The following is an 18,090-nucleotide window of genomic DNA, read 5'->3' as shown; positions in this document are numbered from 1 at the left end:
CTTAATTTTTTACACAAAAAATAAAATAAAATAAGGTCTGAGCCATTTATTAGATGCATCGATCACTGGAAGAAATCATTTAGCAAAAAAAAAAAATCACCGGCAGAAATCTTGCATGTTAGAAACTTTCACCTGTTGGAAAAAATTGCGAGCCTCATCCTCCTGTAACCTACCCTTCTCCACAATATAATCAAACAGCTCACCAGCTTTCACATACTCCATCACGACATAGATATCTGTTGGTGTCTCTATAACCTCATAAAGTCTTATTATGTGAGGGTGCATAAACAACCTTAGTATTTTGATTTCTCGTCTGACTGCCAAAAATAAACAAGAACCATCATAATCCAGACCCAATAGCAACAGAAGTGAAGTATCAACATTAACTGTATAAAGCACATAAAACTGTTGAGCTACCATGTAAGAAATGGTATGTTTCAATTTTGCTTTAATTCTTTGCTGATGAAACCCAATAAATATATTCTTGCAACATTAAGTTAACATAGAATGTGCAAACAAAAACAAACTTTTTTTGTAAGAAAAATACATTGAGAGCAAACCTCCATATAACCCTGAACAAAGAGAGAGAAACTTATAAAAACGATAATCAACAAAACTAAAGAAAGATTTGCAAGACAAACAAGAATCCACCCTAAACCACTGGTGAAAAGAAACAAGAATATTTCATTAATGCGACAACACTGTTTGTCAACCCCTGAAAAAGGTGACAAGTTCCTTTCTGCACCAAATATGCTATATGACGCAAAAAGGGATAAGACTCCAAACCTGAGCCTATCTCCAATTTGGACAAGCCCACCTCCATTGATCCATGAAGTCAATAACTGAAATTGGCATAATTCAATGAACTCCTAAGATAGAGAAGAAGAGAGTCCAAATATCACAGGTGATTGAACCTTGTAAAAGTAAATTATCCACCAATTCTCCATTCCTTTTATAAAGAACAAACCATTTGACGACACTTCCATAGATTGCCGAGGCTAGGAATGGAACCAAGGAAAGTTATCCACAAGAAAAAGGCCACCTTAGAAGGAGCTGGGAACTCCACAAGGCCTTCTAAGGAAAATTCACTCTACCTTTGTCAAAAAGGTTGTATAAAATAGAAAGTAAATAAAGAATCAACTTCCTGACCTTGAAGGTTACGTCCGAACAGAGGGGGCAAAATAAGTTAACTAACCTAAAAGAGAAGCACAACAAAGTGTCAGGACCCAAGGGTTTTCTAGGGCAATAATTGTAATTTGCTTTCCTTTTTTGCCATAGTTGTCTTTAGCTATAGGCAGTTATGCTTATTATTGTACTGCACATGAGTGCATGTGAGAGGCTTTTAGGCTATATATAAGCCACAACTAGAGAATGGGAAGGCATGTTTTGAAATGATAATTGAATTCTCCCATTTCCCTCTCATCAATTGTCTCTCGATTTCCCTTTGATCTCTCTCCCGATCCCTTTGATTTTTCTCTAATCTCTCCCTTTCTCTGTCCATTATCTCCCCCTTTTTGTCAAATTCTCCCTCCAATCCTTTTTGTTCTTGGCCCTAATTCCCTCAGATTCTCCCAATTTTCAATCCAAACCCTAGGCTAAACCATAGTTACATGAAAATTTGGTACTAGAGCAGTCAATCATTGGCTGTGATTTTGATTCGATTTGAAGGTGAATAGAGCCGACTGTTCCAGTTGTGAATTATGGCATGATTAAGGTCCAGATTGTAAGGCGTGTGAAGGTGACCTCGGTTGTGGAGACAAGCATAATCCTTAAGCAAATCCTACGAAGTCAAGCCAGGCGATTTCCAATCACCTCACCGTCCAATTCGGAAGGCATCACATAGCGAGGTTATCCTCACAACTGTAACATACCAACTAATCAGAATTCCTGCTCAATTTTTAAGGCGACTTGCCAGGTAGTTCCGACAGTACTACCGATGACTCCTAGAGCAGTTCTAGTTGACTAGAAATCGCAAGCGAGCAGACAAAGCGTCTTTGATGGGAAGTCCGACGACTCATAAAAGCGAAAGAGCAGGTTAATTTGCGACTGTTTTCCGAGACCGTTGCTGTGTGCATTTAGTAAGGCGAAGCAAAGCATTCCAGCGAGTTCGATTGGTCTTGGCTGTTGAAATCGAGACCAATCATAACCGAAAAGGAGAAGTAACTCTCAACTCAGAAGTTGCAGTTGGTTTTGATGCAGATTTTAGACATTCTTACAATTGATCAAGCAAAGCGAATTCAATTTAGCTAATTTCTGATGGTTCGCGGTTGGATTCTAGAATTTGAGCAGCTGATTCATGATCACTACGACGGATTAGTGAAGCTGATCCAAAGGCGAATCAGGTGTTGAGATAGATTGGGTCACAAGAAGCAGAGCCGATTAGGTCATAGAAAGTGTGGGATTTAAGATGTACAAAGCTCCTGTTCCTTGGTCTTCGACTTGTCTTGTTCGTGAGATTTCTGCCATGGCCAATAGCACACGTGTGAAACAATTGGAGTCTCAAGTGCAGCAGAAGAATTCTACAATCTCAATTGGATACAACAGAAATCATGAGGAGTTTGGCCAAAATCATGAGACATGGGAAAAGAAATTTGATAATAATTTCAATCAAATGCACAAGGAAACAAGCAGTGTGATACACGAAATGTGCAAGAAAATAGGACATATGTTACGAAAACAACTGCAAGAGTTTGCGATGGTGTTGTCTAAGAGGTATCAGGTTAACATTCCTACTAAATTCTTCAATAACCTGGGAAGAGATGTTTCAGATGACCATCTCGGAAGTTCTAATTGAAAGATGATTGATTTAAACAATCAATCATCGAGATTGAATTACCGTAACAGAGAACTCTTGGAGGAGAAAAGTATTGAGAGTGAGCCTTTAGAATATTCCGGTGAACAAAAAGAAGAAGGTGTTGTTGAATTACCGACATGGGATCATGTAGTTTTGACAAAAAAAAATTAGTTAATGGTGAGGAAGCTGGCGCTAGAACCTTCCACAGGATTATGATTTACAGGAACCAGAGGAATGAACAGAAGCAACCTAGTTAATGGTAATTCAAGATTTCGAAGATGAAGAGAGAATGGACAAGGAAACCCATGTGGATCACATTTTACAGTTGCAGGAAGCTGGTGATTCAGTGGGTATGCAGGCTATAAATCATATTGGAGATGAGAACTGCTATGAAGATGGCTTTCGTGCATCTGATAGTTCGAACAAGGATGTTGTTTCATTAGATAATCCGACTAGAAATCATGTTCGAGATGAAGGTCATGATGGAGGCCATGTTTCAACCATTGAGGGACCTGTGGAACTTTCTTATCCCCTCCTATGCAATCAATATGTCTAAACAGGAAGGGAAATTACAAGGACGAACACTAGGACACCATTGGAGGGGAAAATTGTGGAAGATAAATCTTAGGTGTATGGTAATGAACGGGAAACAGCTTAGAAGGAAGAGTTTTCTACTGTTTTATTTGTTCAAATTCTAATTGGTGAGCGATAGTGTTAGATTGGCTCTTAGTTGGCAAAGAAATTTGAGTCCCTTACTATTACCTAGAAATGGTATGATTGGAGATATATCCTCAACTAAAATATAAAAATCCTCTTTTTGGGAGAATAATACATTATGTTTACTCCTTTGGGAATGCCACAAATATATACACAATGGATTCTAAGAATTCTTCTAAATTTTAGAGATTAAATTCCTACTTTGTAGGACTAGATTACAGCAACCTTAAATACAAATAAATCTAATCAAAAATAACTAAGAAATAGAAGATATAATAGCAATATAAATCAAGAAAAATCACAGAGAATAAACCAACAGATAACGAGCTCGGCAGCTCGGCCTTCCATCAGTTCAGCAACTCAGCCTAACAGCCTCCAATCTACACTCCCCCTCAATCTAGGTTGAATATATTATTCAAGCCAAACTTAATACTTAGCTCATCAAATACTCATCTTTATAATGGCTTAGTCAGAATATCTATGACTTGGCTATTTGTAGAAGTGTAGCTTAGCTGAAAAATTCCTTCTTCAGACCTTGCTACTTCCATGCCTAGGAAGTATCTTAAGCCTCCTAGATCTTTGATTCCAAATTCTCTCGCCAGGACTTCTTTAAGATCTTTGATTTCAGAAATATTATCTCCTGTAACAATTATATCATCAACATACACAATAAGAATAGATATTTTACCTTCCAAAGAATGTTTGATGAATAAGGTATGGTATGTCTGACATTGGCTAAATCCATAGTTCTTGACTGTCTTTGTAAATTTCTCGAACCAAGCTCTAGGAGATTGTTTAAGCCCATAAAGAGATCTCCTTAGTTTGCATACCTTGTTTCTTGTGAGATTAGTTTCAAATCCGTGAGGAATTTTCATATATACTTCTTCTTCAAGGTCTCCACTTAGAAAAGCATTCTTCACATCTAATTGGTAAAGTGGCCAATCCAGGTTTACAACTAGGGATAGCAAGACTCTAATAGTATTTAATTTTTCCACCGAAGCAAAAGTTTCTTGGTAATCTATACCATGAGATTGAGTGAACCCTTTTGCAACTAGGCGGGCCTTAAATCTGTCAATTATTCCATCTTCTTTGTATTTGACTGTAAATAACCCACAGGATGTTTTCCAAGGGGTAATTCTGTAATCTCCCAAGTCCCATTCTTTTTCAAGGCCTTCATTTCCTCGAGAAGTGCCTCTTTCCACTTAGGATGTTGAAAGGCCTCTAGAATAGTTCTAGGAACCTGCACCTTACTGATATTTGATATAAATGTTCTGAAATTAGGTGAGAGACCTTTGTAAAAAATGTAATTGTGAATGGGATGTTGAGTGCATGATCGTACTCTTTTTCTCAATGCTATAGGCCAATGTAAATCTTCATCCATAGCCAGTGCTCTAAAACGCGGCCAAGACAGCCACCTAGGTGCCGCCCAAGTGCTAGGCGCGATTAAGCCCTAACTGGCACCCTAGGCTTTGGGCCGATTAATCCGGCCCGATCAACGCCTAGGCAGCACCTAGCCGCCTTGGTCGGGCGCGGCATGGGCCGCCTACCTACCTGGGTCACGCGCGGCCTGGCTGCAATGATTTGTAAGAGTCGTGTAGAGATGGTGGACGAAGGTGCCTACCTACCTGGGTCGCACGCGGCTTGGCCGCTGCGATTTGTAAGAGCCGTGTAGAGATGGTGGACGAACTGTCCTCACCATTCCATTATGTCGCTGCTCCTAGAAGCAGAAGAGGAGGGGCGAGCTCTTTACCTCTTATAGTAGTAGTCATTGAACAAAGGGAGCAAAGAAGAATGTAACTCGTCTAGGAGACGAGAGATTTAAGGGGAAGAGGGGGGGGAGAGAGAGACCAAACACCAAATAAACCAAAGCAATGGTTAAAAAGCACATGTTGAATGGTCAACAGCTAGGAAATGTGGGAGAAATTTGTGGGGGAAAAAATCAAGAAAAGTACATTTCATGGGTTAAATTATTGTTAATATATAATTTAATTTGAATGTAATTTACTATTAAATGAAAGCACAAAATAATGCAAGAAAGCAACAAATGTTACAAAATAATGCAGGTCTATGTGCTGAAAACAGTAGTTTTCCTAAGCTCCGCCTAGGCACTAGGCTCCGGTCTGGCGCCCAACTAACGCTTAGCACCTTTTAGAACACTATTCATAGCTGAAATTTTAGAATTCTCACCTATAGTCATGGTATTCTCCTTCTGTAACAATTCCGGATCTAGATTCAAATTAGATTTTTGATCAGTTCTAGGACATGCTAGTTCCCACTTTCTTTTTGTTTAGACTTTTTTCGAGAATAAACTTGAAGTTTATGAGGATAAGAAGGATTATGGCCAATAGAAGGTGAATTGGAAGAAGACCGATCTGCTTCTGACTCCTCAGATTGTAGGCTGGGAGGAGAAGACAGATTTGTAAGGCTTGCAAGTGGCTGAATTTCAGGCTATTGATTTTCTAGCTATTGTTGGTATTCCCAAAACTGATATTCTTGAGGATTGTTTGGTGTATTCTCCCCCTGAATATCAAATTTGGGATAATAGGGCTGGTCTTCAAAAAAGGTTACATCCATTGAGGTGAAGAATCTCTTAAGACTTGGAGAGTAACATTTGTAACCTCTTTGGTGGGGAGAGTAGCCAAGAAATATACATTTTATGAACTTTGGGTCAAGTTTGCTTCGAAATTGAGGGTGAATGTGAACAAAAGAGGTGCAGCCAAAAATCTTGAGAAGAAGTTGAGAAAAAAACCAGAGTGTGGGGAAAAGAAGCAAGGAGAAGTTCACTTGGAGTGTGATGTTTGAGAATTCGTGAGGGCATTCTATTTATAAGATAGGTGGTCGTAAAAATAACCTCACCCCAAAAATATTTAGGAGCATAAGTGGAGAACAATAAGGATCTGGCCACTTCCAATAGGTGTTTATTCTTACGTTCTGCAACCCTATTTTGTTGGGGTGTATCTACACAAGAACCTTGATGAATGATGCCTTGTTGTGACAGATAAGTGCCTAGAATGGTATTGAAGTATTATTTGGCATTATCTGTTCTTAGAACTTGAATTTTAGCATTAAATTGCCTTTGCACCATGGAATGGAAGGTTCGAAAAATGTGGCCAGCTTCAGATTTTTCTTTCATGAGAAAGACACAAGTAAGACGAGTATGGTCATCAATAAAGAAAATAAACCACAGAGTCTTGATAACATTTTTGAAGGCCCCCACACATCACTATGGATCAAAGAAAACGGATAGGATGGAGTGTAAATTTGACTAGGATAATTATCCGAATATGTTTAGAATGTTGAGAAATTTCACATTGAGACGTGTAAATCTGAATTCTTGAACAAAGTGGGGAACAATTTCTGAAAGTAAGCAAAGTTTGGATGTCCTAATCTATAGTGCCACAACATAATTACACTCTTATTTGAATGAAAAGTAGAGAAACAAACAAGTGGAACAAAATAGCAATTGTTGGAATTTACTTCAGTTTTTGAATCAGTTCTTTTAAGAACGTAGAGCCCCGAACATGCCTTAACACTGCCAATCATCTTTCCTAAAGTCTGATCTTGAAATTCACACACATCTTTTGAGAATTTTGCAACACAATCCATATCAACAGTGAGTTTACTAATAGATAAGAGGTTGCAGTCTAGGTTAGGCACAAAAAGTACAACATGTAGCGTGAAACTAGTGGACAACACAACCAATCCAATACCTGCCACCTTTGATAATGAGCCATCAACAATCCTTACCTTCCAATCTTTGTCACATGGCTGAAAATTGGTTAATAGTGCACTATTTCCAGTCATGTGGTCAAAAGTTCCTGAGTCAACAATCCATAGAGTAGATAGCTTACTTGCCGTAAAAACATGTAGAGGGTTAAATTTGTGGGCTATAGAACCTGCTGCTATTGTAGAGGCCTAAAGCTGTGTTTTACCAAAAGTATTTTGCAGCCACTCCATCTGTTCTTTGCTGAATAAGCTTGGATTTAAGGCAGTAGCAATGTCTTCAGTGGCTGTTAGGTTACCCCTACTCCGCCTTTCACGTGCTGGTTTCCAATTCGGAGGCTTGCCATGGATATCCTAGCATGTATCCTTCCTTTGACCGATCTTGTGACAATGGTCACACCAAGGACGGCCCTTCTTTTGCTTGATATTTGTTGGGTTGCCTCCTCGGGTAAATAGGGCAGAGTGTTCCAGACCAGTTTCAGCCTACTTTCTTCTCTATGAACCTCAGCAAACGCCTCATTGATACTTGGTAGAGGTTTTATGCCAAAAATCCTACCTCTCATGCCATCTAGATTTTTATTTAAACCAACCAGGAACTTATATAACCGCTTCTTCTCCATTATTTTCTTGTATTGTGCTGAATCTTTAGTGCACTTCCATTGAATAGTGTCACACTTATCCAGTTGAAGCCAAAACTTATTCAAGAAATTGAAATATTGAGTGACTTAAGACTCACCTTGTCTTAGATCATCAAGAATACTCTCTATCTCAGACAACTCAGAGGTATTCTCAATATGGGAGTAGGCTTCCATAGCAGTCTCCCAAATTTCTTGTGATGTGTCATATAATAAGAAATTCTCACCTATCTCATTGTTAATTGAATTAATCAGCCAAGACATCACTATGTTGTTCTCGGCCTTCCAGATCCAGTGTTGTGACTCCTCCTCCTTCGGTTTGCTGGCAGCTCCGGTTAGATAATCATCTTTTCATTTTCCACATATAAACATCATCACCGATTGTGACCATTGAATGTAATTTTGGCCATTCAGTTTGTGATCGGTGATAGTAACGGATTGTTGTTATCCGTGTTTACAAAATTGGTGGTTTGGAAAGGAATAATCTCGGATGACTAGTTGCTTTTTCTAGCCACGATGTAAGTCGATCAGGTCCAGCAGCTATAAAAGGGATGGATTAGTGAGGCGGCGAATAAAAGCTAGGGTTTAACAAAGAGAATGGAGAAAAGAATTCTCCTCTGATACCATGCAGAAATCCTCTTTTTGGGAGAATAATACGCTATTTTTATTCCCTTAGGAATGCCACAAATATATACACAATGAATCCTAAGAATTCTCCCAGATTTTAGATATTAGGTTCCTACTTTGTAGGACTAGATTACAACAACCTTAAATATAAACAAATCTAATCAAGAATAACTAAGAAAGATAAGATATAACAACAATATAAATCAAGATAAATCACGGAGGATAAATCAACAAATAACAAGCTTGGCAGCTTGACCATCAACTCAGTAGCTCGACCTAACAGCTTCCAATCTACATCTTCTAATGTTGTGAAGGGGTGTGGATTTGATAAGGAAGTACGAGGACAACATGCAATTGGAGGACAACTACAGAAAAGAACTGAAGCAGGCTTTACAATTGCAAACAAGGTCTTGCACGAGTTGGACAACTCAATTTTTCAAGGAAGGTTATGGTACTTTGTGCCAGTAAAGCAAAACACTGCTCGGGAGATGTCCGAAAGTATGGCTTCAAACAATTAAATCTCTATCGAGGTTTCAGCTAAGGAAAATAGTTAAAGGAGCCAAAAGTTCTATTGTGGAGAACAAAGCCCCTGTTGCTTTGTTTGTTCTCATTCCAATTGACCAAGTAGGATTTTTGTCTACTGTAATGAAAGATGGAGTGAAGACTAAAATTGATGTTGCAACAACTCCTAGCTCTGCTTCTGTCAGACAGTTTTTGTTTGGGTATCCGAAGCAAGTCTACATTACTCAATCATCGCATCTACAGGTTATTGCAGATATTTTTACAGTAGAAAAGGACCAGTGGTTTGTCTGGAATACATTAATTGCAGCTATGGATGTGTGTCTGCCTTCCTTACTTGTATTAAATGGTGATGAACTATTAAAAGAAGTCACGGGCATAGTTAGTCATCCCTCTGGACTCCAAACAGCCAACATTAAAGGAGCAATGATGGGGAAAGTTGGTGAGAACAATAGTCTGCAAGGTTTAATTGCTCACTTTGACCAATGGAGAGTGATTGATTTTGGTTGTGTTCCAGTTGAGGTGTACATGAGAGCTACTACAAATTTGCTATGCATACCGAGGTTTTTCGAAACTTCTGCATCCAAGCTATGGAAAAGGAGGAAAAAGCATATTAGAAGCTATGGAGGTTTGGCATTTCTTGAGGACAAGAAATGTTTTAAGGCGGGGGGAAATATCATGACCCAAGGGTTTACTAGGGCAGTAATTGTGATTTTCTTTCTTTTTTTGTTATAGATATTTGTCCTTAGCTATGGACACTTATGTTTATTGTTATACTACACATGGGTACATGTGGGAGGCTGTTAGGCTATATATAAGCTACAGCTAGAGGATGGGAAGGCATGTTTTGAAATGATTATTGAATTCTCCCATTTCCCTCTCATCAATTGTCTCCCAATTTCCCTCTGATCTGTCTCCCAATCCCTCTTATTTCTCTCTAATCTCTCCCTTTCTCTGTTATGTCCATTATCTCCCCCTTTTTGTTCAATTCTCCCACCAATCCTTTTTGTTCTAGGTCCTAATTCCCTTAGATTCTCCCAATTTCCAATTCAAACCCTAGGCTAAAACCTTAAGTACACAACACAAAGATGTTCTCATCCCTCACAAAGTAGCTTGTGGACATCAAGCATCAAAGCCAAAATGAACCCTAGAACAAATAATGCAGAAAAATACTCAGGGAGAAGAATAATCTATCTTGTTCATTCGAATATGGCACATATATATACATGAGTATAAGACATCTATACAATGTAGAAATCTATTCTAATTTACAAGATAACTATGCTATCTAACAAATACAAAATAACTATCTTTAAAATTTAAGAGTACAATTAAATCTAAATGAATTATCTTGAATTATCTCCTCTCTTCCGTGAGCTTTATCTTTCCTATACTTTTGAGACCTTATCTAGCTACATTCCTAGATTCTTTTATCCTCCCGATTTCTTCTTATTCTCCATACTCCCCCTCAAGTTGGGCTAAATATATTAGTCAGGCCAAGCTTGTTGCTTAATTCATCAAATGTTCTTCTTGATAGAGCCTTAATGAGGATATCTACTACCTGGCTGTTAGTAGGAGTGTAGACAAGCTGGAATACTCCTTTTTCTAACTTATCCTTAATGAAGTGCCTGTCAATTTCTACATGTTTTGTCTGGTCATGGTGGACTGAATTCTTGGCAATACTGGTAGCCGATTGGTTATCACATAATACCTGTATTGGTTTTTCCATAGCCACTTGTAACTCTTGTAATAACCTTCTCAGTCATATTCCTTCATAGAATCATTGAGCCATAGCTCTAAATTTGGCCTCTGCACTACTTGTAGAGACCACTGATTGTTTTTTGTTGCACCAAGTAAATAGATTTCTCCATACAAACGAGCAATATCCAAAGGTTGACCTTTTATCAAGAATTGAACTAACCCAATCAACATCACTATAAATTTCTACCCCTCAGTTTGTTGTTTTTCTAAACATTAACCCTCTGCCTGAAGTCAATTTTAGGTACCTTAGAATGCGGTATACTGCTTCCAAGTGTTCTTCTTTAGGATCATTCATAAATTGGCTTTCAATGCTTACAAAAAAACCTATATCCGGTCTAGTATATGACAGGTATATAAGTTTCTCCACCAATCTTTGATATCTCCCTTTGTCAATCGGAGCACTTTCTTTGCCAATATCTAGTTTTGAAATAGATTCCATGGGTGTGTCTACTAGTTTGCAACCCATCATATTTGTTTCATTTAGTATATCTATATACTTCCGTTGAGAAACTAAAATTCCTTCTTTAAACCTTGCTACTTCCATGCCTAAGACATATCTTAGGCTTCCTAGATCTTTGATTTCAAACTCCTTTGTCAGTATTTCTTTGAGACTCTTGATTTTAGGAAAATTATTTTCTGTAACAATGATATCGTCCACATATACAATAAGAATAGATATTCTACCTTCCAAAGAGTGCTTGATGAATAAGGTGTGGTCTGTTTGGCTTTGGTTGTATCCATACTTCTTGATTGCCCTTGTAGATCTTTCGAACCAGGCTCTAGGGGACTGTTTGATCCATAGAGTGATCTCTTTAGTTTGCATACCTTGTTTCTCGTGAGATTAGTTTCAAATCCATGGGGGATTTTCGTGTATACTTTTTCTTCTAACTCTCCATTTAGGAATGTGTTTTTCACATCTAATTGATGGAGAAGCCAATCCAAGTTTGCAGCTAGGGATAGCAATACTCTGATAGTATTTAACTTTGTCATCAGGGCAAAAGTTTCTTGGTAATCAATACCATAAGATTGGGTGAAGCCTTTTGCCACTAGGCGAGCCTTAAACCTGTCAATCTTTCCATCTTCCTTTTATACTTTATTGTAAATACCCATTTGCAACCCACAGGGTATTTTCTAAGAGGTAAATCAGTTATATCCCAAGTTTCATTCTTCTCCAGGGCCTTGATTTCCTCAAGGACCGCCTCCTTCCACTTAGGGTGTTGAAAGGCTTCTTGAATAGTGCGAGGAACCTACACTTTGTTTACATTTGAGATAAATGTATCGAATTTAGGTGAGAGACCTTTGTATGATATGTAGTTGTGAATAAGATGTTGAGTGCATGATCGTACTCCCTTTCTCAATGTTATAGGCCAATTTAGATCCTCATCAATAGTTGTAATGTCAGAATTCTCACTAATAGTCGTCTTTTCCCTTACCAACAAATCCGGATCCAGGTTAGCCTCTTGATCAGTCTTGGGACATGCTTGTTCCTCACTATCCTTTTGTTTAGACTCTTCAAGAATAAACCTGAAGTTCACGAGGATGAGAAGGGTTAGGACTGATAGAAGGATTTAACACTTGTTCCTCAAATTGCTATTGTTGCTGGTTAAAAGGAGAATCAAGTTGTTGGTTAAGAATAGATAGAAAATCCCAAAACTGATATTCTTGAGAATCATTTAGAGTGTTCTCCCCCAGGATATCAAGTTTGGGATAATAGGGCCGATGTTCAAAAAAGGTGACATCCATTGAGATAAAGAATCTCTTATGCTCAGGAAAGTAACATTTATAACCTTTTTGGTGAAGAGAGTAGCCAAAAAAGATGCATTTGATGGATTTAGAATCAAGCTTGCTCCGAAATTGGTGGTGAACATGAACAAAGGAGGAACAACCAAAGATTTTTAGAGGAATGTGGGAAATGACCCGAGTGTGAGGAAAAGAGGTCAGGAGAACCTGACTTGGAGTTTGATGTTTGAGGATCCATGAGGGCATTTTGTTTATAAAATAAGTGGCCGTAAGGATGACCTCACCCCAAAAATATTTAAGAACATGGGTGGAAAATAATAAAGATCTAGCCACTTCTAATAGGTGTCTATTCTTGCATTCTGCAACGCTATTTTGTTGGGGTGTATCAACACAAGAACTCTAATGTATAATGCCTTGATGTGAAAGATAAGTACCAAGAATTGAGTTGAAGTATTCTTTGGCATTATCGGTTCGTAAGATCTAAATTTTGGCATTAAATTGCCTTTGCACCATTGAATGAAAAGTTTAAAAAATGTGATCAGCTTCAGATTTTTCTTTCATAAGAAAGACCCAAGTAAGACAGGTGTGATCATCAATAAAAGAAATGAACTGTTGTGTCATTTGTATTAGATTAGGATAGATGTGTAATCAGAAACATTGTATCGCAACATTTATATTTTTTCTTGTTGTAATGTCAGATGTATAATTCTTCTAGAATGTTTGTTTTTAGAAGGATGACTGACCGGTTAATTTAGTTATTTCCGATCAGGAGGTCAGTTAGCTATCTCCTTGTAAATCACGGCCCTATGGCTTATAAATAGGGATCATGGGATAGGGGTAGAGGCATCAATATTGTGCGCCTCATTCCGAGAAGGGTTATTTTCGGTTTCTATCTTGTGTTTGGGATTGAGGGAGAGAAGTAGAGAAAGGCTGGGTATAGCTTTGTAATCTCGGAATTCTGCTAAGCTTCAAGGTATATGGGCTGGGTAGAATTAAGCTTTTCTTTGTAATCTTCCTAAAGGGTTCTCAAGATAGTGGATTGGAGGTGCTCTAGCAGTATGGACGTAGGTCTCATTTTGAGACCAAACCAAGATAAATCCTTTTGTGTTCTTGTTGTTTATGTTATTCTCTTGTATGTTTCATATATCAGTTGGGTTCTTGGGTGGGAGAGTGTCAAAGGTGAGCTATTGAGTTGAGGAAATCTATGGGAGTGTTGTGTTTATCTCTAACATGAACCAACAAGCCCCAGTAACATTTTTTACCCTAGAAGGCCCCACATGTCACTATGGATCAAGGAAAAAGGATTAAATGGAGTGTAGATTTGGCTAGGATAATTGTTCCGAACATGCTTAGAGTATTGACAAATTTCACATTATAACACGTGGATCTTGATTCTTAAACAAGGAAGGGAACAATTTCCTAAGATAAGTAAAGTTTGCATGTCCTAATCTATAGTGCCATAACATGATTGCACTATTATTGTTAGAATGAAATTTAAAGAGACAAACAGGGTGTTGAGTGGAGTAGCAATTGCTGGAATGAACTTGATTATTCCCTGAAGTAGCCCCTTTAAGAATGTAGAGTCTCGAACATGCCTCAGCACTACCAATTGTCTTTCCCGAAGTCCGATCCTAAAATTCACACACATCCTTTGAGAATTTGGCAACACAATCCAGGTCAGCAGTAAATTTACTAATTGATAAAAGGATGCAGTCCAAATTAGGCGCCAAAAGGACCGATTTGAGGGTAAGTCCCTTGGATAGAGTAATAGAACCTATTCCTACCACCTTTGCCAGCGAACCATCTGCAATTTTTACCCTCTAATCTTTCTCACATGGTTGAACATTGGTTAACAGTTTGATATTCCCAGTAACCCAGTCATGTGGTCAGAAGCTCTTGAATCAATAATCCATATAGTAGATAATTCTCTCTTAATAGTGAAAGCATGTGAGAAATTACCTTTGTGGGCTATTGAACATGCTGCCACTGTAGAAGACTGAGAGATCTATGTCTTGCCAAACATATTTTGTAACCATTCCATATGTTCTTTGATGAACAGATTAGATGCTAATACTGTAGTGGTCTCCTTCGTGGAGGCTAGGGTGCCTCTACTCTTCCTTTCATCAGTCGACTTCCAATTTGGTGGCTTACCCTGGATGTCCCAGCAGGTATCCCTAGTGTGTCTTATCTTGTGATAGTGATCACACCAAGGACGCCCCTTCCTTTGTTTTAATGTTGTTGGATTGGCGAAATGCTCCAGATTTGGAATTGTAGGTTTTAGCATGATCTTCAACCTACTTTCCTCCCTACGAACCTCAACAAACGCCTCCCTGATACTTGGTAGAGGCTTTATACCTACCATCTAGGTTTTTGTTCAAACCTATGAGAAACTTGTATAACCTCTTCTTCTCCACAATCTGCTTGTACTTCACTGAATCTTCTGTACACTTCCATTGGATAGTATCACATTTATCCAATTGAAGCCAATACTTATTTAGGGAGTTGAAGTACTGTGTGACATGGGATTCACCTTGCCTTAGATAATCAAGCATACTCTCTATTTCAAACAACTCAGAGGTATTCTCAATGTGAGAGTAGGCTTCACTAGCAGCCCCCCAGATTTCTCGTGCAGTGTCATAAAACAGAAAATTTTCACCTATCTCATTGGCCATAGAGTTAATAAGTCAAGACACTACCATATTATTCCCAGACTTCCAAATCCGGAACTTTGGTTCTTCTTCCCCTGGTTTGCTTGTGGCTCCAATTAAGTAATCATCTTTCCATTTGCCACATATGAACATCATCACTGACTATGACCACTGAAGATAATTCTGACCATTTAACTTATGTCCAGTGACTGTGAACATATTGTTGTCAATGGTTCCAGAGTTGTCGGTTGGTAAAGGAATGATCTCGAAAGACTGATTGCTCCTGCCGGCCACGATGTAAAATATCAAGTCTGACGGTTGTTGGAAGAATGGATTGGGGAAAAAAACAGAGTTGTGCAGCAGTTAATGCCTAGGGTTTTACAAGAAAAGAAAAGTTTTGCTCTGATACCATGCAGAAAAATACTTAGGGAGAAGAATAATCTATTTTTTTCATTCAAGAATGGCACATATATATACATGAGTATAAGACATATATACAATGTAGAAGTCTATTCTAATTTACAAAATATCTATGCTATCTAATAAATACAAAATAGCTCTCTCTAAAATTTAAGAGTACAATTAAATCTAAATGAATTATCTCCTCTCTTCCATGAGCTTTATCTGTCCTATACTTTCAAAACCTTGTCTAGCTGCATTCCTTGGTCCTTCTATCCTCCCGATTTCTTCTTATTCTCCACAAATAACAACCTCAAATGATAAAATATTAGAGAAAATGGCCTTAATATTCATAATACCCTTCCAAAGCCTCACTAACTAAGGTGTACACACAAAGCTAGGTAACCGCCTATCCTCCTCAAGGCCATACTTCTGAATTATGGCCTTCCTCCAAAAGCCATCCCCACCTTTTGCGAACTTCTACAGCCACTTGCTGAGGAGAGCTGTATTAAAGGTTCTCAAATTCTTAAGACCAAAACACCCTCCCAACATAGGGAATACACTGTTTGTGCCAACTTATGAGGCCATACCTAAACTATCGTCCAAATCACCCCAAAGAAACTCATGTTAAATCATTTCCAAGTGATTAGGTATTGAAATAGGGAAAGTGACATGTTATAAATGGGAGTGAAAACCAAAATGACCGAGACAAAAAAGAGAGTGCAAAGATATGCCAACATAGAATATAATGGCCACCAATTGCCATTACATTGTCTCATGAGATACTCTTGGGGTTTTCTGATCTAAAGTTCACAGTTGTGTTATTACCTGCACCTCAAAGCTGCAGAGGACAGTAAACTCCTAGATCTGAAAACTCAAAGCAAGGATGGAGATTATCGTAAGCTCTGAAACTTGGAGATAAGCAAAATTTTCTTTTAGTTCACAAAATAGCAACCGTTAAGGTCATTCTATATTCCAGTTTAGAAACTAATATGATGTCAAGTTCTTTGATGATAACTGTCATTTCAGTATTGTGGACAAGAAAGTAAAAGCACTATATCCACATTAAGAACAATTTTAGTAACTAGAATAATTCATCTTATTGGAGAAAAGAAAGGAAACAAACAATGTCAATCAATAAATGCCACGCTAAACAGCTATAGAGCAATTAACCTAGCAATTACTCTCCCACAGATTACACATATGATGGAAATGCAGAAAAAGTGAACAACCTCGAAACCAATTATGGAACCTAGTTGTCAGTAGTAAACTTTAATAGGAAGATGCAATGAGAACATCTTATAGACTTTTAACCTATAGAATGCTTCAATCCATTTCTAAACATAGTACAATAAAAGGTCATCATGCAGATTATGCATACCTTTCTCTTCCATTTCCATGTTCCTTATCTTGCGGCGGTTAAGGATCTTGACAGCAACTTTATACCCTGTCAAAACATGTTCTGCAATTTTCACCTTACCAAATGAACCAATGCCAAGCGTCTTCCCAAGCTTATAGGTCCGGAAGAACATATCCACACTAGTGCCACCTTGACCAGATGGTCCATCCATTTCCCTGTCCTGAAAGTATGATACAGAAGGTCCAAAGAAATAAATGCAAAAGAAGAAATGATATAAAGGTTAAACATGCAGTCAAAGCAGATGCACAAGAAATATGTGTGTATCTTGACACAACTCAAAGTGGCTGTTCATTGATAAGAAATAATCCTTGTACCAAAATGAGTTGCACTTGAAAAAGCTCAACTTCCAAGAAAAGACAATGCACTGACAACTCTCCGGTTCACATTGCTCTTCCTGTCCTTAAGAGCCAAGTTTTAGTGAAAACATATTATTTATTATTTATAATATGCAAAAGAATTTAAGAAACAAAATCAGACTGCCACCCTAGTAGTGGCTGTCAAGTTGGTGGGCAACAAGCTCGACACCAGGACTCAATGGAGAAAAGGGGCAGTTGGTATAGCCAAGTGAGGAAATATAGAGGAATTGGAGGATTCCTGATGGCAAAAGAGCAAAGGAGAGAAGTAGCTTTTGGATTTAACGGAGAAAGCCCTATATTTGGTTTGGTGGATGTGGGGGTGTTCAGTAATGTCATCATTGTCTCAGACGTGTCAACTGCCTGCTGGCCCTCACAGGTTCAAGTTGTAAAAACACTCTCTTTGCAATAAAAGCAAGGAGAAGGCTACATACAAATACAACCTTCCCTTGACCTCACAAAGTGAGAAGCATTTGCATTGGGGATGCCCTTCTTTTTTTCAGGCAACATAACCTATCAAAGGCTACAAAAATAGAAATTTGTTATCTATTACACACCTTAAGTTGCCTATCCAGTCCACAATAATGGATTGTTAAACGTGACACTAGCTCCAACCTTGAAACTAACAATTAAGCATACGTATAATTTGGAGTCACTAAAAATCAACTGATCTAAAGTGGAATAATATGACAAGTCCACAGTTGTTCACATCCACAGATTTCATCAAGTGGAGCAGCATAATTTTCCTTTTTGA

At 38.2% G+C, this 18,090-nt stretch overlaps 1 protein-coding gene across 2 annotated transcripts in view; it reads right to left on the bottom strand.

Moving 5' to 3' along the window:
* The window catches only part of LOC127799521 (SNF1-related protein kinase catalytic subunit alpha KIN10-like), a 40,978-nt gene that overhangs the window by 21,700 nt on the left and 1,188 nt on the right, over positions 1-18,090 (bottom strand). For both annotated transcript variants that reach the window (XM_052333626.1, XM_052333627.1), the window contains 2 exons: positions 16,945-17,143; positions 133-317 (listed from right to left, as the gene is read on the bottom strand). In XM_052333626.1, coding sequence (XP_052189586.1) covers positions 133-317; positions 16,945-17,134 — 375 coding nt within the window. In that variant the 5' untranslated portion in view covers positions 17,135-17,143. The remainder of the gene's footprint in view (positions 1-132; positions 318-16,944; positions 17,144-18,090) is intronic.

This window comes from Diospyros lotus, chromosome 4 (genome assembly GCF_014633365.1).
Source record: "Diospyros lotus cultivar Yz01 chromosome 4, ASM1463336v1, whole genome shotgun sequence".
Classification (NCBI taxonomy): Eukaryota; Viridiplantae; Streptophyta; class Magnoliopsida; order Ericales; family Ebenaceae; genus Diospyros; species Diospyros lotus.
This window is presented reverse-complemented; position numbering and strand designations above follow the sequence as displayed.